The sequence below is a fragment of the Protomyctophum parallelum genome (assembly GCF_964188405.1).
Source record: "Protomyctophum parallelum genome assembly, chromosome: 14".
NCBI lineage: Eukaryota > Metazoa > Chordata > Actinopteri > Myctophiformes > Myctophidae > Protomyctophum > Protomyctophum parallelum.
Window position 1 is genome coordinate 24,162,540 of NC_139709.1, and position 24,622 is coordinate 24,187,161.

General features: G+C 41.9%; 1 protein-coding gene across 1 annotated transcript; it reads right to left on the reverse strand.

Moving 5' to 3' along the window:
• Positions 1-16,599: 16,599 nt before the first annotated feature.
• On the reverse strand, positions 16,600-24,008 carry LOC310870471 (peptidase inhibitor 15-like). The gene is made up of 5 exons (XM_083781705.1): positions 23,594-24,008; positions 21,859-21,977; positions 19,794-19,926; positions 18,559-18,674; positions 16,600-17,101 (listed from the first exon to the last, which is right to left on the reverse strand). Exons 1-5 carry the CDS (start codon positions 23,861-23,863, stop codon positions 16,966-16,968), a joined length of 774 nt encoding a protein of 257 aa, XP_083637831.1. The 5' UTR covers positions 23,864-24,008; the 3' UTR covers positions 16,600-16,965.
• Positions 24,009-24,622: the final 614 nt, after the last annotated feature.

A 24,622-nucleotide genomic window follows, 5' to 3' on the forward strand; every position in this document is an offset into this window, starting at 1 on the left:
ATGCTTCCACCAGCTGCACCAAAAGATGCTGCCACACAGTTGAGCATTGACTCAGGTCATTTCTGGTGAATTAGAAGGTTCCCGGTCCAGCCTTTAGTCCTCATGGTTTCAACCTACAGTGGGACTACCGACATTTATTTATAGGCCTATATTCGTTACATTTTAATTGTGACTGTAGGTCGCAGATTACTATGAAAACCTGTAAAACACTCAAGACACGCTCCATATATGGCCAGACTCATCAAACCCTGTACGCTCAAGACACGCTCCATATATGAATTCTGTCAGTACAGAATTCATTCCATATGTTGATCTGACCCCCCCATACCAAAGGTCACTTCTCACCCTCAGGGCGTCTTACTGGTTGTATTCATTGTATTCATTATATTTGTCAGCTGACATGCTCTTAACTGTCCTGAAAGTTCAATCTCAGATTAGCTGCATGGTTACAGAAAAAAAACTAGATAAAGTGCCAATCGGCACAGGTCTCCACCAGGATTCTTCCTCAGCCTAGTGGGAATATGCGTGCACAGTTTCATCGCTGTGAAACTGTGGCCATTTGCTACTCCTGAAAACTGTAGGAGCCAATCGTGGCCAATCGGGATGGAATATGAGAAATCAAACAAACCTGTGTTGATCACATGACTATGGAGATCATGTGTACCGATTTGCGTGAAATTTGGATAAAATCTGAAGGAGTAATAATAGAAAATGTGTTTTACATATGTGGGCCTCCTGGTGGCGCTATAAAGAGCAGATGTGAAAAATTCCAGACAAAGGTTTTTCCTTGGCCTCTAGGGAGTTGGCATACAAAGTGATCCACAGATTCGTGCAGTTAGAGGTAAAAACACTTTTTGGCCAGTTATAGCGCCACCTTGAGGCTGAGTTGAAATTGTTCATGTGGCATTTCGTCCTCGGCCTAGTGGGAATGTGGGTGCACAATTTTAAGGAAATCACGCGATGTGTTCATGATTTGCAGCATTTTGTTTGAAACTGAGCACTCCTGTGAACTTTGGAAGCCAATCTTAACCAATCAGGATGGAGTCTGAGAAATCTGAAAGACCGGTTTCGTTGAATGGCTGTAGAGAGACTGTGTACCAATTTGCGTGATGTTTGGACAAAATCTGTAGGTGTACTGTGCAAAAAGTTGTTTTGCACAAAGCGGCCTCCTGGTGGCGCTATAACAGGCCGTTCTGGAAAGTTTGGGGCAGAGGTTCATCGTTGGCATCCAGGGAGTGTGTGTGCAAAATTTGGCATCGACCGGGTTAACGGTGGCCGAGATTAGCTACTAACGGACGGACACACACACACACACACACACGGACGGACGGACGGACGGACGGACGGAGTGCAAAACACACACACACACGGACGGACGGACGGAGTGCAAAACATACTCTCCCCACATGCCTTCGGCCTGGTGGAGACAATAAGAAGGAAATAATCTCTGTCCATCAGTTTCAAGACCTTTGCCAAGTTTGACTTTGACTCTCGTGACTCAGTCACTTGTGAGGATATTTGTGTGAGTGTGTTTGTGAGTGTTAATAGAATATTTTACTTTGTAGTTCAGTAGCTTTCTAGCTCAGAGGCAGAGGGTGCATGGCTGCCACCCTCTGACACACAGATGGCTTGGATAATTACTAGAGCACTGGCCTTGGGAACGCACATAAAATCCTGTGTGTTGAGTTAAGTCTGAGAGTATGTAACTCTGTGGACCTGTAGGGTCCATTTGGTTAGATTTGTATATACACTTAAACCACACCAATGGGTCGCGAGGTGGAACAAAAGGGTTTTAGCGTTTGTCCCAGCGGTGTGATATGTCCTGTAGTAGGTCGGCGCATGTCGACGAAAGTCGACCCAGGTGAATCAATTGGTTGCGTCTAATCGTAACCGTTTGGTTGCAAGGAGTTGCATGGCGACCCATTGGTGTGGTTTGGGCTTTAGAGTAACAAATGGATAAATGAACATTGAGGATTTTACACTGTCCAATGGCCAACGCAGTCTCACATTTAGATACAGAAACACAGCTTCCACACACAAAATGCAATTTACAATTTGCAATTTACTCTGCATTTAGCAACCACTCTTAATCCAGAGTGATTTACAGTAAGCGAGGTAAAAAGGGTAGTCATCTATAGGATCATGGGTAAACCAATTACCTATCATCAGCCTAAACAGTAATATATAATCTGTACATTGAAACTATGCACACAAAGGATGTCAGGTCTACAGATGAAACCTGTCCTCTATCTACATGTAACATGCTACCTGATTTACATTTTAGCGTTTGCATAAGCCATGCAATGTTGTCATGGCTAGGGCAAGTGCATGCTACCAGTTAAAGAGGCATTCCACTCATTTTCAACATGTTACTATGATTTTTTTCATACTTACAGTTCTAGGAAACACAGAATGGGGGGACTTTTTATTATTTCCACACAACTGCTCTAAGGTATATTAATGACATAGTAAAATGTTGAAAATGAGTGGAATGCCCCTCTAAGTCTAAGGTGAAGACGGAGAAGAATCTGGGACGTGTGGAGTGTTGTCCTGGATGTTTTAGGTTCTGACAGCTTCCCTGTGTGTTAGCCAATCTGAGTGAGCTGGAGGGGTTGTAGAATTTGTGTGCTTTGGTTGCTTACTAAATTAACAGTGTAACACTGAGTGTGTGTGTGTGTGTGTGTGTGTGTGTGTGTGTGTGTGTGTGTGTGTGTGTGTGTGTGTGTGTGTGTGTGTGTGTGTGTGTGTGTGTGTGTGGCGCATGTACACACACACACACACACACACAAACACACACAACACTCATGTGTGTTGCTACAGTATTACATAGTCAAATCGCTATTTTTGCATACATCATCATCATCATCATGGCAGCCTTGAAAACGAGGATCCGTTCTCATCCATCCATATATAGCTGAATAGCTGGACTATCCGTCTGTGTGCCTCCTGGTGACTGTGGAGATGTCTGTGTAATAGCCGCGGGGAGTCTGAGCGCGTAAGTGTTGGAGGTGGGACAGGGTGACCTTTGGTGTCTTTTATCGACTCTTCGTTTCTGCTGCTTGTACTCGATCAGTCTCAAGTTTCTGAACACCAATGGCCATTGTGTCGCGGCAGGATAAGCGGTCCGCTGCCAGGGCCTCCCAGTTGTCCACAGGGATCCTGGTCTTTTTGAGCAGGCGTTATAATTGGTCTTACAGCCGTCTCTTGGGTCCCCCTAGCAGGGCCAGTTCACAAATCAGGTTCTGCTTGGGGAGGGATGAGTCTTCCCTGCGACATAAAGGACCAAGGAAGAACAGCTGGTTCTTGGCAATGATGGCTTCCACGCTTGGGAGTCCGGCACCGTTTAGAACAACATTGTTAGTGATGCGTTATTCTCAGCTGATTCCCAGGATTGCCCGCAACTTTTGCTGCTGAAACCTCTCCAGGGTCCTGATGTTCTTTCAGTCCAGAAGGGTAGGAATCACAACTGCTCTGTAGACACTGATCTTGGTGTCATATAATACGTCCTCACTAATAATTATGATAAAATGGCACAATTATTTTCCTATAGTAAGTCTGTGTCTCATAGGAGGGCGGTGGGCAGTTCAGAAACCCGCCTGTCCCGGAATCTAATATTTTCACCTTTATTGCTGCCTACTTAATTGATTTGTTCAATCGTGCACAATTGATGTAATTATATCAGACCTAAGGCCCCTGGGAAGGCTTATAACATCTAAATAGTTTCTATTAGGCGAATTACTCAGAAATATACTGTATATACTGTTTAAAGCTTGAAACTGTTATGCCAGTGTTTAAATAATCCAAACCAGTGTCTTTACATTATTTATTACACATAATCAAAGTACAGATTGGTAGTATTTACAAATGGATTCAGTCTGCCTGTTGGCCTAAACTCTAGATTGCGAGAATAGCAAGATTAAACAAGACAGTAATAAATCAGTCAGGAAAACAAAGAAACACAAATAGCACATTATGTTTACAGCTATTTAACTGGTATACTATATGCGATGATACATTGTTATTACAGAAATAATGAACATACCGTTAGTCCATTTAGATGTTAGATTGTGTGTTCACACGGCTCAATTCTTAGTTGCAAGGCCTATCTAAAGCTTGGTCTCAATCACTAGGATGTCTACTCAGTAGGTTGATTTGAAGAAAAGAGAGAGAAAAATAGTTATTTCTTGCTGTTAAGCCCTGGGAGGCGGACCTGACCTACCCAGGGGGTCGGTTGGTGGCCAGCTAAAATGGGGAACTCCCTGCTCCATAGGGTGCCATGCAATTCCATGCATACAACATATAGCAAAAAGCATCAAATGGTATGAATAACTCCACACCGCCCAAGTGACATCATCATTAGGCAGATTTTATTTTTATTTTTACAAAAATGTTTAGATTTATAATATTGTGAGAAGTATAGCTTCTGTTTTCGCATTGCAACTTTTCAGGAAAGCCTGCAGTTTCTATTAGCTTGGATTCCCCATCAATGATGTCACTGGTGGACGGGATTCTGAACTGCCCACAGCCCTCCTATGAGACACAGACAGAGTAGATTTGTTTTTTTGCCATTTTATCATGATTATTAGTGAGGACCTATTATATGAAGATAGGTTGAAAAGTGGTGAAGTGGTCCTTTAAGTAGTTAAAGACTGAGGATTATTACCGTATTGTGCCAAATATAAGACGACTCTGATTATAAGACGACCCCCATTTTTCAAGACTAATTTGTGGAAAAATAGTCAAATAGTCTAGTCCCCGATTATAATACGACCCCGTTTTTTAGGATATTTCCATTGGAAAAAACGTATAGTCTTATATTCAGGCCTATTTATAAGGTATTACAGTGTATAAGTATGAAAAAAGGTATTATTTTAAATATCAACAGTCTCACATATCCCTTTAAATACACATGCACACGCATGCACGCACGCACGCACGCACACACACACACACACACACACACACACACACACACACACACACACACACACACACACACACACACACATTCCTCTCCCTTCCCCCGCAGCATGGAAAAGTAAAGTCTGACCGTCTCATATAGCTCTAATATCTGCCTTTATGACATCAGTGGAGGAACAAACATGTTCGCGGCGGGAAGTTAATTACTCATTCCAGTCAGGGTCCAATAAAGGGTCGAACGATATGGTGTGACACCTGAAGCCATTATCACACCCTCCAACACACATACACATGCTGTGTGACAGGGTACATTAAAATGGTGGTTTGTGTCTGTATGTTTAGTCACTGTCCGGGCGGCTTCTGTCACCTCTGTAATAATACTGTCCCAGGGGCGTTAACTGGCTTAATTAAAAAAGTACATCAAGCACACGCACGCACATGCACGCATGCACGCACGCACGCAGCATTGGCAGATTTAATTAGCCTACCAGCGTTTGGAAATCATCTCAGTAAAGCTCTAGAAGTGTGTGTGTGTGTGTGTGTGCGTGTGTGTGTGTGTGTGCGCGTGCGTGCGTGCGTGCATGCTGATGGCCTCAAAAGTCTAATATCTCCCTCGAGCCAAAGGCAATTCCCTTTTGGATAAGTGGTTAAGATGTTGGCTTTCCATGCGGGAGACCCATGTTGGATTCAGGATGGTAGGGGTTTGACTTATTGTTACACTGTAAGATACTACAGGGTAAAAGCATATGAGAGCTTTCTTTGTTGAAAGGAATAATACTGTATAATAATACTGTATGCCACACCTGGAGGTCAATGTATTCAAGCACAAGTAAAGAGATGACAAAGAGGGTGAACAGACAACAGTGATGATGAGAGTCATGTACGTAGGTATAGGAATAGTTGGGGAGATGTAATGAGGGTGGGCCATACAGAAACAATTGGCTGCAGTTAGAGGGAAACATTGGCCTTGAAGAGAGAATCTTAGAGACAAATAAACAAAAGCGAACGACCCTGCACTAATTAACCAGTCTGAAGGCAAAGAGCACAGCTGTTTGTTGCCTGGCAACCCAAATCCACCATTGGGTGTTTATTGGGGCAATCTATTGTTTTAAACCACTCTTTTTTGCTCCATTTTGTGTGTGTGCATGTGTGCATGTGTGCATGTGTGCGTGCGTGTGTTTGTGTGCGTGTGTTTACACAGCATATTATTCTGTGAGTGTCATTTCAGTCCCTGTTGTGCGAGACTGAAGTTAATTAGCGAATATAAGGAACAAATCTGTTTGTTTTTCAATAAACAATTACTAGAAGGATTTCAAATACCTATAAACAGGTTTATACATGATTAAATTAATCAGAATATGATGGAAAATCTGCAGTAATTATATGCTATACAAGGTATTCAGCCATAGAACAAACAAACAGTATCCGGAATGCTCGCCTTAAAACATGCTCGACCTCGGGTTTTTTCCGCCAACCTCACGCCGACCACTCAGTGGGGCGGTTCTGGTATTCTTGTACCGGCTTTACTGAGAAATAAGGTTATATAGGTTCATGGGTTGAGCATAGTTTTACTGGGGTTAAGTTTAGGAATAGGGTTAGCTTTTTGCACCGTTTTACTGAGATTTTAAGGTTAGGAATAAGGTTAGGTTTAACCGTTTAAGCATTGTTTACTTATAGGTTACGCTTTAGGAATACCAGCCTGAGCAGTTTAGACGGGGCGACTGTGTTTTTAGGCGAGTTTGTTGGTATTTGAACAAACACGGATCACATTCAGACCAGGCAGTTGCATGAATGCAGTAGATGGCCAGAATCATTACACACACACACACACACACACACACACACACACGCACACACACCTAACCCTTTTCTTTTTTTTCTCCTTTTATTTTATAATATTTGTTTTATTTGGAAAAAGCAGTACAGTATAGACAGCATTTTTATGTATACATAGGACACAAGTGCAATTCCCAAGATTTCTTTTTTTCCCCCACCCCTCTTCCCTCCCTCCCCCCTCATCATCCCCCTCCAAGTGGCTCCATCTCCAATGTCTCTGTATAGTCCTCTTTCTTCAGATGAGCTACATATGACATCAAGTCCACACTTAAACAGGGGCAACAGTGCAATATCACTTCAGATTGTACATTTCAGAAGGAGAAAAAGAAGAGAGTGGGCAGACAAAGACAAAAAAACAACAACCAAATAAATGAAAGTATTTACATTATTGCTGAGGGGGACAAAAACAAAACAGCTTTGGACTTCGACCATGAGACCAAGCTAGCTCCAACTCCTTCCATCTAGCTTCATACCCCCTGTTACTACAGCAGAGGAGTTATCTGCGCTGCATAATAGTAATTTCTTAAAAATGGAAGAGCCATGCCCCCTTTGTCCTTTCTCAGTTGTAGTGTGCTATATTTAATTCTTGGTTTTTCCCTTGCCATATGAACCTAGAAATCCATTTATCCCATTCTCTGAATTGTTTATCATCCACTTCTACTGGGAGATTTCTAAAGATGTAAAGTAAACGGGGAAGAATGTTCATCTTGACTGAACTTATTCTTGAGTTCAGGCTTAGGAAGGCGATTAGGTTCCATCTATGTAAATCAGATTTTATTTTCATCGATATGGGACCATAATTTAACCTGACTCTGCCAGATGAGGGCGGTATTGGGTAACCATGTTTCCCAACACAGCAATCATCTGGGATCTCTCACACAGTTGAGTTTACAAAAATCCGTTCCGTACCGGACCAATCAGCGTGAGCTAAGGGCGGGATATGTGCGAAACCGGACGTGAAGCTATATAGACACGTCAATATGATTGGTTGTGTTTGCACGCCCACACGGTGATAGACAGACGGTCCCATCCAATCATCTACCAAGTATCTTGAAAAAAGGAACAGCCCCGTCATCGAATTTGCTTCCGCGATCCCAGATCCCAATAAGCTGTGAAACAAATTTGTGTAGCAAGCTTCTTGGATCTGGCAGCGTCAGGTTAACCATAATTAGCTTGCCTCAACTTTGGTCTTTCGTCACATTTATTCCCAAATATTAGATTTCTTCATTGTCCCATTTCAAATCATATTTTTCCCTCAGTCCCCTTGGGGCATTACAATTTAGAGCCTGTGTTTTAGAAGTATATTGAGCTTATAACCGGATAGTTCACCATAACCTGATAATAGTGACATCAGTTCGTTAAATGACCTCTCAGGGTCCCCCCCTAAGTACACCAGGACATCATCTGCGAACATGGCGGCCTTGTGTTCGATACCCCCCATATTTAGGCCTTTGACGGCTTCACTCTGTCTTATTAATTGGCCTATGGGTTCAATAAAAAAATCGAAGACACACACCTAACCCTAACACCCTGACCCCTAACCCCTCACTGTATAGGGCAGTGAAAGTAGGCAATTATACACAGCCATCAAAGCCTCCATCATGGGAGGATGGCTTGATGGAATTCTATTGTGCTGGAAGGATGGGGAAGGTGGAGGTGGAGGATTTATGGAAGTTTTCATGAGGAATGGATCATTTACTCCTCATTTATTACCGGTGTGTTTACATGCACACAGTACCATTACACTGGTTACTGTGAACAGTGTTGTCAGGTCGGCTTATTATAAGCATACTTCTTATGGGCTTGTTTTTCTGTTAAGTTGCTTGCGGGTTGCAGCTTTTGGGCTTGTTTCAAATCTAAAGTGTACAGTAGTTGCTTATTTGGGCTTGTTTCCTGATTCCTGTTTAAACCAGTGGTTCTGAAACATTTTCAAATGAAATATCGCAAAATGAATATTATTTGTCAAAGGACCCCCGTATCAGATTTGTGTTTAAAATGTTTTAAAAAGGGGAGCCCACTGGCCAAGTGGTCCAGGACATGCCACATATAGGCTTCGGCCTAACAGCACATCGCATATAATAATAATAAACTTTATTTATATAGCACCTTTCATACATAAATGTAGCTCAAAGTGCTTTACAGAGCAGAAAAAATAATAAAAACAAAAGCAAAACAAAACAGCATTAAAACAGGCATGCAGTTTAAAACAATAGGACAATAGCGCAGTGTCAAATCAGGAGAAGGCAGTGGAACAAAGATAAGAACAGATAAAGCAGGGCACCGACATTAAAAAAACGACAATAAAAAACAAGCTGTAATACAATACAGACGTGAGGACATGAATAACAAAAAAACAAAAAAAAACACTTAAAAGCAATGTTGTAGAGATGGGTCTTGAGCTGAGCTTTAAAAATGTTTACAGAGGCTGCCTGACGAATGTACAGTGGGAGCTTGTTCCATGCCGACGGCCCGTAGAAGCAAAAAGCTGCTTCCCCGTATTTTCTAGTTGCCACCTCTCTAGGCAAAGCGAGCAGGCCAGCAGTGGAAGACCTTAGGGGCCGGTTTGGGACATATTTATGCAGGCAGTCATGTAGGTAGGAGGGTGCGAGACCATTGAGAGCTTTATAGACAAGTAAAAGAATTTTTAAATCAATCCTAAAAACAACCGGAAGCCAGTGCAGTGATGCCAAAACTGGAGTAATATGTTCTCTCATCTTAGTTCTAGTTAAAACTCTAGCTGCTGCATTTTGGACAAGTTGTAATCTGTCAGTTGTTTTCTTAGGCAGTCCTGAAAAGAGTGCATTGCAGTAGTCAAGCCGAGAAAAAACAAAGGCGTGGATAATCGAATCGCGTTCATGACGACATTTGCTGCTTGTCTCTCCCCTTCTCTCTCTCCCTCTTTCCTGTCAGTCTTCACTAGCCAAAAAACTAATCTTTAAAAAAGAAATGTTTCCAAAATGTGTCACTGTTTTGTTTGTTTGGTTGTTTTTTTTGGGGGGGGGGGGGTGTTGAAATTAGCAGATTTACAAGGTCAGCGCGTAGATCGGCAATTTTCAAATATCCGATGCATATTAGGTTTAAAGTGCTCATGTAGCCTATTATAGTGGCTTCCTTTGGGCTTGTTTTCATACACCTGGTTGCTTATTTCTCTCACAGGATCTGGCAACACTAGCTGTGACCTATCATCGTAATGAAGGTTTGATTAAATTGTGCATATGTTTGGTGTGGAATATTTCTCCAATAACCAGGGCTTATATATAGCTTTGATTTATGGTAGGATAAGAGAAGGATGTAAGGTAATATCCCGCACATTGCTATCTCATTTTCAGTTCTATTGATGCGTTGTCTTTCTTTCTGACTATATTATATCCTTCCTGGATGTTTTTTTTAGCCAAGTAGATAAGACAGTGTTTCCTGTCGGTTCATTATGCTGTTGAACATATTCCCAGGATCCCAGCAGCGATCATTTGGAGAGATTTGTTTCCTACAATTTACTGTATACACTCTAAACCAGTGGTTCCCAAAGTTTTCAGGTCGAGACCCAAAAGAGAGATTAGACGTTTGCCCGCAGGACCCAAACTAGTGAAAATACAAAATAGCAGATCTACAAGCGCACAACGCGTGTGAGCTTGCAGCTATTGTGATAGTTCAAAAGTGGACAGGGAGTCACGCATGGTTTGATGTGACAAAAATGCGACCATTATTACACGTAGGCCTATACAGCTTGGTTGAATGCTTGATTCTGATTGATCAATCATTGAATTCAGTGGCATGTTATAAAGTCCTGACGTCACTCGTTCATCCCCTGGGTCGCAGATGTTGGAGAATGACATAAGCATTGGCTTTGTAGGGCAGTATAACAGGCTGCTGTCAAATCAAAGACACGCAACCTGTCGTGCCAATTGGGCTGAGCCCGATTGGCAGGGGTGTTGTGGGATGGGTCTTGGCTGGGTCTTGGTCTGGAACCATGGGCAGATCTCACAGCCCAGTGACCCAGTAACTCAGCACCATGAACAGAGCATAGTTCATGTGATTCAGATGTTTTCATTCATTATAATCTGATTTTGCACAGTTCTGAGTGTGCCCGGAGCCTCCCTTTGTTCATGAATAAATCAAAATAAATAAAAACAAATCGACGGAATTCCATTGAATTGGAAAACAAAACAAAAAAGGTAGTGAAAGCCGATCTACAAGCTCACACCGCTGGGCGAAGCGACATATTGTGAGATTGTAGGTCTGCTATTTTCACTCGTTTGGGTCCCAGGCAAACTTAATTTCACTTTTGGGTCTCGACCTGAAAAGTTTGGGAACCACTGGTTTAGAACCATGGACAGAGCTCACCTGTCCAGTGGTTTAGAACCATGGACAGAGCTCACATATCCAGTGGTTTAGAACCATGGACAGAGCTCACCTGTCCACTGGTTTAGAACCATGGACAGAGCTCACCTGTCCACTGGTTTAGAACCATGGACAGAGCTCACCTGTCCAGTGGTTTAGAACCATGGACAGAGCTCACCTGTCCAGTGGTTTAGAACCATGGACAGAGCTCACCTGTTATCCAGTGGTTTAGAACCATGGACAGAGCTCACCTGTCCACTGGTTTGGAACCATGGACAGAGCTCACCTGTCCAGTGGTTTAGAACCATGGACAGAGCTCACCTATCCAGTGGTTTAGAACCATGGACAAAGCTCACCTGTCCAGTGCTACTGGGAAGTTGTGGGAACCCAAAAGCATGAAAGCTGGCCTATTATGTTCCAATTAACCTATGACTTATGACAAACTTGTGTGTGTGTGTGTGTGTGTGTGTGTGTGTGTGTGTGTGTGTGTGTGTGTGTGTGTGTGCGCGTGCAGGCAATTTCTTTCTTGACCTGTATTCTTTTTAACCCAGATGTTCGGCACGACTAAATTGGAAACAGCTTTTATCTTGTCTGCCTTTGATCACAGTCATACAAGGTAGCCTAAATAAAGGCTACACATTGCTTTGACTGTGTGCACCCCTCTGAGATTAGTCTTATATCACAGCTAATATAAAGCATAAGAAATGCTCAAATTAAATGTACTACTATGTAGGAGAAAAAAAAGACAGTGCTCAAATGTTGGCCACTGGAACAGTTGGGGGCGTTAAGTGCTTTGTCTGAAGAGCACGTAACCACTGGTCAATCCTGTTGAACCATCGAAAGATGGAGTGTGTGAATTAACAGGGGAGAAAATGACCAGCTCACCTTTCATGTGTGAGACACACGCTCTCCCGAAGGTAGGACAACCATTCAAACAGAACTTGCAGTCTGGGAATACAAGGTGATACAACGTCAACCTATTTTCCATGGAAAATGGATTGACGGCTGCACACCTGTTTTGACTTTATTCCCACAATATCCCAGTTATGAGACTACTACAACTAGAGTACTAGACTCAATAACAAAAGTTACTTGACGAATACATCACAATGTCTTAAGACTTCATGACTTAAACGACCTTAGGCCTACCATATATCATGTCTAGTCACAGCTTTGGCAATATTGTAGTAGGCCCACATAAAGGCCATTTTCACAACAACATTATTTTTGTGTTTTTGTGTTTTACTTTGTGATTAAAATGTTACAGAAAATACCTGAATGTTGAATAATTCAGTGTTGGCTAAAGGTCATTGCACAGTTAATAAGTAAATCGATCCTAGTCTGTGTAACTGATGGACGGATCATCGGTATAGGCTACGGTCCTTTAAAGGAGAATTCCATGCTAGAATGCTTTCTTACCTTTCTTAGTAGTTGTTACGTCCCCACCAAAGATGTCCAGGTGTTTTTTTGTGCAAAAGCTCCTTATTGGCTATTTCCCCTACCATAGGCGCTCAATGAATTGCATTGAATTGAATGGGAATTGAATGGGGCTATGGGGTGTTGTGCTAATTTGCTTATTTCCATCGAAATAAGTAGTAAACTGTGCCGCTTGGGATATTATTTACATTATGAAGAGAGGATATATACAAAATAATTATAATTTTGAGCGATGGGAATAAGCTAATTAGCACAACACCCCATAGCCCCATTCAATTCCCATTCAATTCAATGCAATTCATTTAGGGCTTATGGTAGGGGAAATAGCCAATAAGGAGCTTTTGCACAAAATAACACCTGGACCTCTTTGGTGGGGACGTAACAACTACAAATAAAGGTAAGAAAGCCTTCTAGCATGGAATTCTCCTTTAAGAGCAGAAGACCACCTGGTCTCTTGTAATAGGTTTACAACTGTAGTTGTACCTGACAAGGAAGGACACACAAATCTGCGCAGCTTTACATTTCTATAACCTCTCTCTTGAACTTATGGTCTTCTGCAGTGGTGGAAAGTACATTTACTCAATTACTGTTTACTGGAATATTTTACTTTATACTTTTACTTTACTCCACTACATCTCGGAGGCAAATATTATACTTTTACTCCACTATAATTATTTGAAAACTTTTGTTTACTAGGTATACATCTTTAAAAACAAACAAAAACAAAACACCCCTCCAAATTCTGTTGTTGACAATAGTGATTATATCATCTGTAATGTATTACAAATTGTTAATGCAACAATACTTTAATATACAAATAAAAGTAGTCCCATATTAAATGGAACTTCCCTTTGACATTGCTCCTCCTGGCAATTGAGTATTCAAAAGATGCATGTTCAGTCATAAGTTCTAAGTTGAGTCCAGTCTGTGAGCTCTGGTGTAGCTGAGCTCTTCCAGTTTCTCAGTATCAGCCTGGCTGCCTGCAGTGATAAGACCTGCAGTCACTAATGCATGTTGTGCCTTGGTGACCCCTTGTGGCAACAACTTGCCATAGTTTACTACTTACTTTGTAGATTTTGATTATTATTACAGAAAACATGCACAAACCCTATATACATTTTGGCCTTTTGAAAATGGCAGAACTAGCTCTCAGTGTGTCACATCTGTATTTGGAACATTCTGCATAATGAGTACTTTCTACTTTTGTACTATTGTAACATTGTACATTGCAGTATTGATACTTTTTCTTACTTTACATACTTTTTTCCACCACTGGTCTTCTGTCTTTATCCTATAGTGTCATGATTCTATTTAGTTTTACTCATTCATTTTTAGAAGTACGTTCGTTATTCGTTATTTCTGGAACACTTTAATATAAATGTAGTAATATGTTAGGCCAGAGTCATAATGTTTGACCTTTTCAAAAAACGCTGCACATGAAAGAATGTCTAACTTGTATGTCTTAATTCTTAAGCAAAACACAAAAACATTTATTTCACAAAAACATGTATTTTAGTGACAGGTGGCAGGCTACCACAGTTAGTACCATCTACGTCCTACAGTATCATGATCCATTAACCTATTTGTGATTCTATAAACAGCTGTGGGGAGCTAGGATAATACTTTTTTATTCCAATAAACACATACAGTACTTTAAATGGCTGTGGTCAATTGCACCAGAAATAGCAAATATTAAGCAGACAATGGCTAAATGTCTCCCTCTAGAGTTAGAAAAGCGTGACTACAATTCTCTGGAATCATCTCTCCATTACAAGATAATCTTGAGGCTGCTACCTGACTCTGAATGAGCCCAGGAGGGAGGTGATCTGCCAGGGAACTTCAACTCCCAGGAACCCAAGCAGTCCCTCATCACAGCAGTACTGTGGTGTCCCAGGAACCCAAGCAGTCCCTCATCACAGCAGTACAAGAGTAACATGCTGATTTTGATACCGTATCAAGAGGTTTAGTGTTAGCTGTAAAGTTGTACACGCAATACCCAGGCTTTTTATATACATGATGCAACTAATCACTAAGGTCATGAAACCATATGAACAATAGGTCACATCATCTTATCAGTGAAGGCAAGATATGTTTATTTAGTGCATACACAAATGCAATTAAAAGTGCTTTACATAAGGCATTTAAAGATACATAAATATAAAAATATGGGACCAAGCTTAAAGGCTGTATTGCCTCATGCAGTTTTTTATTCTTGTAAAATAATTGTAAAACTCAAAACAGCATAGTAATAGACACAAACAAGATGCTCATTATCTGATACTCTATGTGACAGAAGGAAATAAACAAACAAACAAATCTCACAAAATGTTCTGCCACATTTGCATGTGGAACAAAAAGAGCCTCGTAACTGTTTAGCACCGGAATATTTCAATATTAATGGAACAATCAAAACAATAACAATATAGTGCGTACTCAAAAACAATTGCGTATGTTCTAATATTTATGTGACAAAAAGATATAAAGATACAGTAGTGTATTTGTTGATGTGGAACAAATCATGTCTAAACTACAGTACATATATGTAGCACCATGAAATCGGCACAGACTGATCCAGTATTCTGTATTTGGAAATGACAGCATGCTGTGGCACACACTGTGCAAGATGCACTTCAACAGAGAAAAGGGAACAAAAGAAAACAACTAAACAACAACAAAAAAACATTTCTGTCAGAGATAAATAATGACAAATAATTGGTCTGTAAAGAAACAACATGATGCTACTGTAGATATGTCAGCATTAGGTTGGGGGTGAGTTGGTCATTTTGCAGATGCACTTCCGTGATGACAAATTCCAAGTCCATCAAATGAAAATTTCAAAAATATGTTGGATTTTTGAAGAACATTCCCAGCAGCCAGTATGGCTATGTTTACAGTACATGCACCCAGTATCTTGACTGTGACTCAAATCCAACTTTTTGTCTTCTTTGGGATATGCTGTTTATATACACCTTTAAACACTTAAACCACACTTCATTGATCAGGATCGTCCCCGGGTCTATGCTCTATGGGCCCTATTTTTTGGCCTATACCAAATCGCTTCACTTAAAATAGACGATGTGTACAAGCTCACAGGTCGTAATACATTGTGACCTTATGTATTTTAAATTTTTGCCAAATGTTCAGGATGCTAGGGTTCACACTTCACATCCCCTGTCAGATTAATTGACATTTAGATATTTCCATGAATAATAATAAACGGAATGTGGCATTTAATGCACAATGGCATTTAATAGAACACTTGAAATTGCAATCCAGAACTTATTTTAATAAATAAAACATTGGTTTTAACCAATCTGTATGGTAGAGTATGCTAATATACTATAACTAGTGCACCTGCTGATGATAATCACAGTCAAATAGAACAATTAACAACAGCTTTTTCAGGAAAAGTCCATATCGTTTACTCAATAAGTATGTTACTAATATATTTACTAGACAGATTTGTAAACTAGACTTGATGACTTTTAGGATCTGATTATTTATTTATTTTCTTATTAAGCACAGGGCACACATTTTCTTTACAAACCATATAAAGAATTTCCAAAGTGGGGGGCACAGTGGCACAGTTGGTAGTGCTGTCGCCTCACAGCTAGAAGGTCCTGGGTTCGATTCCCGCTCGGGGCGCTGTGGGTGCTGGCGGCGTGTTTCCTCCTCCACGTCATCAGTGCCCATACCCGAGGCGGGGTTGGCGAAAGGGCCTTTCTGTGTGGAGTTTGCATGTTCTCCCCGTGTCCCCTAGGGTAGGTACCCTCACAAAAACATGCAGTATAATCCTGGTCTCTAAACTGCCTCCCCCTGGCCAGCCGGGGCGCCTGATGGAGGGGAAAGGAACTGGTTGGAATAACGTGTTCCTTCCACACGCTACGTCCAACCAGGGAAACTCCCCCCTGTCAGGTGTAAAGGAGCAACTTGGACACTCAAGCATGAAGGAAGCATGAGTTAAGTCCGTTGCTCTCCCCAGGTTGGCGGAGGGTGTGTAGAGCCCAGGATCACATTAGATGATTGACACAGGGGTGAAAAATGTGTGGGATAAAAAATATATTAAAAAAAAAGAATTTCCAAAGTGTTTCCAAGTGTGTGTTCTGAGCATGATGGTGAAATCCTATAGCGTTAGGTGTGCACAAATTCATTCTGCATCGTCATCATACTGCATAATTGTGACTCATCTAAAACGGGCATGTAATTGCTCATGTAAAAAAAAAGAAAGGAGTATAGGTTGTCTACAATCTCAAAGTGTCTGTCTCAAATATGCCAGTAATTTAAAATACCGTATAACCATCCAGTATCAGTAATGATACAGCATCACTACCGCAAGACTACAGTTACAATGTATTGTACTTGGATGTAAATTATTGTATACTGTAATCCAGTCTGCTAGTTCCCGAGCTGTGATCGCTCTACCTCACACTCTGTTCACTTGAACCAAGCCATGTAGTTGGATTGGATGCCTGGGAAGCACATATTGTTGCTGCAGGAGCCTCCATAGCTGGGTGGGCACGCTGAACATGGGACCCCCACCTGATAAGGTGGCTCTCCTATCCAATTTCCCCTGAAGAGAATGAGGACAATAATTTAAAAACGGACTGATTCCAAATAGAGCTTTTTGTCAGATGAAATCTGACTTAAGAACGCTCATGAAATGTATGCAAAGCAGCAGAGAAGGTAGCCACGTAGGCTGCAGACACAGAGCAACACAGCAGAGAAGCATGCTCACACTGCAGCCACGCAGGCTGCAGACACAGAGCAACGCAGCAGAGAAAAATGCTCACACTGCAGCCACGCAGGCTGCAGACACAGAGCAACGCAGCAGAGAATCATGCTCACACTGCACTGCAGCCACGTAGGCTGCAGACACAGAGCAACGCAGCAGAGAAGCATGCTCACACTGCAGCCACGTAGGCTGCAGACACAGAGCAACGCAGCAGAGAAGCATGCTCACACTGCAGCCACGTAGGCTGCAGACACAGAGCAACGCAGCAGAGAAGCATGCTCACACTGCAGCCACGTAGGCTGCAGACACAGAGCAACGCAGCAGAGAAGCATGCTCACACTGCAGCCACGTAGGCTGCAGACACAGAGCAACGCAGCAGAGAAGCATGCTCACACTGCAGCCACGTAGGCTGCAGACACAGAGCAACGCAGCAGAGAAGCATGCTCACTGCAGCCACGTAGGCTGCAGACACAGAGCAACGCAGCAGAGAAGCATGCTCACTGCAGCCACGTAAGCTGCAGACACAGAGCAACGGAGACAGCGCTTCTTTCACTATGTGATCATTTCTTGTTTGTAGGTGATTCTTACATTTTCATGTCAAGGACTAATATGGATTTGGCCATCTGAAAATATTTTGTGCCGGACCACCGTACAAGTCGGGTTGTTAAAATGTTTACAAATATATTGTCAATTGTTCACATCTTTGTACAAGTTTGACCTACTGCAGGGGTTCTCAACATGTGGGTCGTGACCTCCCGGGGGGTCGCCAAATAATTTCCCCCCAAAAGAACTGCAACTGAATGGAAATGAAGAGTTTACATATAGTTACTATATAGGTGTCTGCATGTACTACATGTGTACTATATTATAGTACACATGTAGTACATGCAGACACCTTCCCTAATGATTGTATCTGGTTTCAGTATTTATTTACGGTATGGTGTATTGTCTCTATTATTAAGGTTAATGTAGCAGTCAATTTATATTGGGGGTCGGGAGGGTGCGGGGCGGGGGTCCCGAAACATTGCCAAAGCATTTCCGGGGGTCCCAGGCAAAAACGTTGAGAACCCCTGACCTACTGTACAGTTCTGAACATACAATCTAAATCTTTCTTTAAATTTGATTCCTTGGATCTTGCAATAGTTTTTCGGCCATGCAATGTTTTCTTCAAAATGTACTTGTTGCTACAGTACATTATTACTCTGAGGAGCTCAAGTTTCTAGTTTATTTAATTGTCTGCATTTTTTTTGTGAACCTTAAGAACCGAAGAGTATCACAGAGTAACGTATACTTACTTAGGTGAGTAGTTGCAGACCAGAAAGGTGGCCTCTCTCCACAGCTCTCCCCACACAAACATGTTATAGCAGGTCTGCACTGCACAGCCCACCCTGGTGGTGGAAGCCCAAACCATCTAAAAAAGAAAAAGAAAAGAAGAGAAAGGAAAGTATACGTGAGTGTAGGGATGGAGCTCATACATTTTTTATTGATAACGAACACCTTATCGAGCCAGCTAGTGCCTTCAAATACAGTACTTTTCTAACAGACAGAAGGAAATTTACCTTTTATCTTTTGATAAATAATATTGAAGAAACTGTTAACTGATTATTATGCCGTCCCTTTAAAAGCAGGTAATCAGGTCAGGTTGTCAGGTCATTAGTGCCAATTGGTCAGCTGCCCTCTATTACCCCTGGACAACTTACCACAAGTCCACACCATTAGCTTACTGCGCTTGGTCAGATGCTGCTGGCTGTTATCTTGACGGAAGATACGGCAGCTGAGCAAGCTTTTCACCTTTGGCTCTCGGCCACCCCCTCAGCCAGGGCCCAGGGCAAATATCCACATGATCAATATGCTTATAGTAACTCTACTGTATGTCACACATTTATTTTGATTTGGTACTGGATGATGACCGTATCAAACAGATAACAGAAAATACTGTAGGTGTATATAAAATGTCATTGTGAGCTTGTAGATCTGATATTTCCGGTCCACAACACCAGCACAGCCACTAAGTCAGGCTTAACCAATCATATGTATTCGTATGTGAGATTCTGCTATAACAAGAGATCCTGAGTGCAGGAAAGAAAAAACACTTTGTCAGAGAATAATTCCCTACCTGTGTGTAGTGTGTACACATGGGCCCATAGCAGTGCATTCCCTACCTGTGTGTAGTGTGTACACATGGGCCCATAGCAGTGCATTCCCTACCTGTGTGTAGTGTGTACACATGGGCCCATAGCAGTGCATTCCCTACCTGTGTGTAGTGTGTACACATGGGCCCATAGCAGTGCATTCCCTACCTGTGTGTAGTGTGTACACATGGGCCCATAGCAGTGCATTCCCTACCTGTGTGTAGTGTGTACACATGGGCCCATAGCAGTGCATTCCCTACCTGTGTGTAGTGTGTACACATGGGCCCATAGCAGTGCATTCCCTACCTGTGTGTAGTGTGTACACATGGGCCCATAGCAGTGCATTCCCTACCTGTGTGTAGTGTGTACACATGGGCCCATAGCAGTGCATTCCCTACCTGTGTGTAGTGTGTACACATGGGCCCATAGCAGTGCATGGGGCACCTGGGGTTGCAGAAGCGAGGGTAGGGGAAGACATAGTCGTTCACTTCATCATACCACGGCTTGATGAACTCCAGAATGGAGCCAAAACTGGGAGGAAGAAGAAGAGTTCATTAGGGCTGTCACGATTGCAAATTAAAGTTGATGATTTATTGTCACACAAATAATTGTGATTAACGATTTAATTGTGTTTTTTTGCATTGAACATTGGAATATTAATACAATTTGTATTTCTGCCTTTTAGGCTTCGTAATCACAAATTGCACAGGGCAGACATGACATATAACTTAATGAAATCACTGACACATTTAATAATGTTTTATAATGTGTTTCTTTCCAAAACATTTACAGAATCGTGGAAATAGTTGATCTACACAAAGTGACTATTTCTGCTATTTTTGAAAAATTTATGGACATTTTTCAACATGGAAAAGATTGACGATTATATGCAAAGAATAGTTGCGATTATCTAAATAATTGTGATTATCTCAAATAATTGCGATTAAGCGATTATGTAATAATTGTTACAGTCCTAGAGTTATAGTAAATGGACATGAATATAACATTGAATATGCCATATGCCATCCCAGTAATAATTCAGGCATAAAAAGGAAACACAATTTAGACTGGTACTTCTGGGCATATCAATTGGAAATGTTGTTAAGGTGTTTAAGGTTGTTAAGGTGTTAATGTTGTTATGTTGCTTTGAATAACCTTTTAAATTGGACCATATCACTCCAGTTCTTAGATCTTTACACTAGCTTTTTTTAAGATCAGTTCTTAGATCTTTACACTAGCTTTTTTTAAGATCTTGTACTACATCATGAACCATCCAGAGTTCCAGACCTCTCAGGTCACCTGGGACAGATCTGTTTTCTGTCCCCAGAATCAGAAAAATGGAGAAGCTTAAATTTCAGTTCGTATGCACCACATATCTGGAACAAACTCAGAGAAAACTAGAAAAAGTGCCCTTCTGGGCACAGGTCTCCACCAGGAGGATAGGAATGTTTAGGAGTAATATAAACATGTTTTTTGTTTGTTTGTTCCAATCTTTGCCAATCAGGATGGAATATGGGAAATGGTGCAGATCCGTGTTGATCGCACGCATGCACAATCCACCTGTTGGTGGCGCTATAACAGGCCAATGTGAAATGGGTGGGCTATATTCCTCAGCCTAGTAGGAAAGTGCGTGAAAGATTTCACGTCAAATTGCACACTGCGTTCATGATTTGAGGCTTTTTGTTCAAAACAGGCCAATCCTGCAAAATTTTAAAGCCAATGTTAGCCAATTAGGATGGAATATGAAATATCACACACATCCGTCTTGAGCACATGACTATGGAGATACTGTGTAACGATTTGCGGGATTTTTGGACAAAATCCGGAGGAGTAATATCCAAAAATGTGTTTTACAAAAGTCGGCCTCCTGGTGGTGCTCTAAAAGCCAGATGTGAACTAGAGAGACTGTGTACCAATTTGCGCGATGTTTGGACAAAATCTGTAGGTGTACTGTGCAAAAACTTGTTTTGCACAAAGCAGCCTCCTGGTGGCGCTATAACAGGCCGTTCTGGACATTTTGGGGCAGAGGTTCATCGTTGGCATCCAGGGAGTGTGTGTGCAAAATTTGGCATCGACCGGGTTAACGGTGCCGGAGATTAGCTGCTCACGGACACACACACGGACGGACGGACGGACGGACGGACGGACGGACGGAGTGCAAAACATACTCTCCCCCCATGCCTTCGGCCTGGTGGAGACAACAACAGGCAGGAAGGATCTGGTAGCGACCAACGACCAGGTCTCGACCAGTTTCTTATTGGTCGCGACCAGGTCGTTATTTTCCTCGACCTGGTTATAGTCGTCGGGGGAGAGGGTTTAGTGCTTTTACACCTTGTGGGGAAAGTTTTCTGTCCCCCACAAGGAAAGGAAGATTCAGGGCAAAGTTTCAGATCAGGCATTAAAAAGTTGCGTGCGCGCGTGTGTGTGTGTGGTGTGTGTGTGTGTGTGTGCGTGTCTACCGACCCTCCCGTCCTGACAGAGAGGTTCTGCCCATAGAACTGCAGAAGGTAAGCAGGTCCATGTTCCCAGCGACAGGTAGCAGCCCAAGCTTCAGCTGTTCTTGCCAGTCCATCATCCCATAACTGTTGGATTATATTGCATGCATTGCCTTCAGTGAGATAGTTTGAACTACAAAACATAAGGGGTACTGTTGTACTGTATACTGTATGGACAAACAAACGGTCAGGCATGGGGTGAATTATTATACAGACATCATTATCCTCCAGGCCGATATAGTTGACAAGCGGATTCTTTCCAAAAAAAGATGTGAGCAAGCTGACTTAGCTCAGTTTGTCTCAACCGAAGGTCTCCACTTAACTGTTTGATTGCGAGTTTTGCATCAGTCTGTGGCTTTCATCCACAGTGCGGACATGGGATGTGAGGTTGTATTGTGATACAGGGAGTAAGGCCATAACTTTGACATAGGGCCATGCACAACTAAATAATTCCAAGTTTGCCATGCTTTAAGATCCAAACCATACTTTACATTTCCAAAGATTCACTGTCTCCAGTGCTATTCAAATAAGATTATTGGCATTACATTTCTTTCTTGAAAGTCAGTTTTTGTCATGGTTTCATGGTTGTGTCACAAAGTATAAATTAGGCTCATGTCATAGGTGTCCATTCTGGGTAAACGTTTTCTTTCTATCTTCAAATTCTTGCAAGCTTTATACTTTCGAACTGCACTAAACATAATGACATCTACAGAATGATTTTAGTGCAGCGTATAATGTGTATTAAGTTGTTCCATCGCTTCCTGGTCGTGTTGTGTAGTCTATGTTTAATCATATGCATTATGTTCACTCTGCCTTTAAACAACATTACAAATGATACCATACAGCTCATTATTACAAATTAACCTGATCCACCTACAACTACAATTACAATTTAGGTAATAACTGTAGCAGACACTCTCATTCAGAGAGACTCACAAAGTCTGAGTAAGCAGCATGAACCCTTGTCACCAACAGGGTTAACCACTTTAACTCAGTTGACCAGAGTCCCCCTGCCAAGGTTCTATGCTAGATCCTAGTCTAGTTCTAGTAGACTGGACACATTTTTTAACAAATATCCCTTTCTTTTTGGTTTCCGACATTTGGTTATTAATTATTATTAAAATGTGAGTGGTATAAGTGAGCAAGTAGTACTGCTCACAATAGTGTATACATCTGCGATACTCTGTACTCAAATCTATTAGTTTCCTTAGAACCTGTTTCTGACAAAAAACTGCTGATATTTTAAACAATGTAAACAATTCTCCATTTTAACATTGACCACAAACCATACAGTATTTACTGTATGAATGAGTCAGTGTATAATAACTGCAATCATGAATGGGTAATAAATTGAGTATAATGACTATAATCATGAATAATAATATTATGTGTATATGTATGCTGTGTACATTAACTAACCGCTCCATCTCTCTCTCTCTCTCTCTCTCTCTCTCTCTCTCTGGGGGGGGGGGGGGGGGGGGGGGGGGGGGGGGGGGGGACTACAGTAGGCCTACAGTGAGTATGCTACAGTAAGCCTACTGTGAGTACAGTCACAACTGTGTGGTCAGGTCACCTATAGGCCTACTGTAAAAGCTCTATTTCGCTGTCAGTCACGCCAGACATATAGCCTACTTTAATAACTATATTGAGTTACAATTTCACACACTTGCAACTTCCAGACATATAGTCCAACAATAACTTACCATATACTCCATATTCGCTGCAGGTGGTAAGACATTGGCTCTCACTTGGTTATGGTAGTCCAGGATTGCAATCATGTCGCTCTGCGTAATGTAGCGTCTCCTCCGCGATCTGATGATGGAATGGATAGATGGCGACGTGCAGGACTGCGGGTCACGGATACCAGCAGCACCGACTGTCTCGGGAGACTCCGTTGCGTTGATAACCATAACCCGTGCACTTGTTCCGCGTGTAGCGCATAGCAGGACCACGGTACACAAAAAATAAATCATATTTAAAAGTATAGGCTATCAATTAAATGTGTAGCAGGGGGAATGAGCACCATGCAAATACCACCGCGCGTCGCAACGGTCTCAAAGAAAACGGTCCACCGTTCAATGTCCTTTAACAACGGCAGGCTGCAGATGAATGCTTGTCTTGTAGAGTTTACAGTAGATATCTGCACTATCTACTGTATGTTTTGGTCAACGTGCTCGTAGAGGAAGAGGAGGCGTTCAAGTTCGCTGGGTTCGGCCCCGCGGTCTGGCGCAGGCTGCGCGTCATTACGCATCACGATTCATGCTGTTATTAAATTACAGGCTATTGAGCTATCATAATTTAAGTGTCATATAATTGCCAGATTTCATTAACACCCATGCAGGAAATTCTAAGATTTTAGCCATAGATCTATCTTTAGGCTATAGTTTTACACTCCACATTTTAGCCAATTAGTGAAAGTCACAACTTTCACTATATTGGCTAAAATAAGTAATCTTGAAGCGATGATCATAATTTGGAAACGAGAGGAAGAAAGTCGTTAATGAGATAAACCCTTATAGCAAGGGACAGAACACATGAAGAGTGAGCAGTAAGCACCCACCCTATACGCACCAAAACATTGTGCAAATCTGGGCACTTTGGAAAAGTGGGCACTGGCAAAAAAACTATCCATGGTATGATTATCAAGACTAGGCCTATCAGATTCAGATGGCGGTCAGGCGGTGTACCAACCAAAACAGTGTGAATGCAGGGAAACCAAAACAAGAGTGCAC

Bases quoted from the DNA above. Each gene is read 5' to 3' on its own strand.
- LOC310870471 (XM_083781705.1), bottom strand. From the start codon at position 23,863: ATGATTTATTTTTTGTGTACCGTGGTCCTGCTATGCGCTACACGCGGA. The intron at 21,978-23,593 runs GTAAGTTATTGT...ATAATCCAACAG, and splicing joins CAGCGAATATGGAGTATATG to TTATGGGATGATGGACTGGC. The intron at 18,675-19,793 runs GTAGGGAATGCA...TTTCTTTTTTAG, and splicing joins TGTGTACACACTACACACAG to ATGGTTTGGGCTTCCACCAC.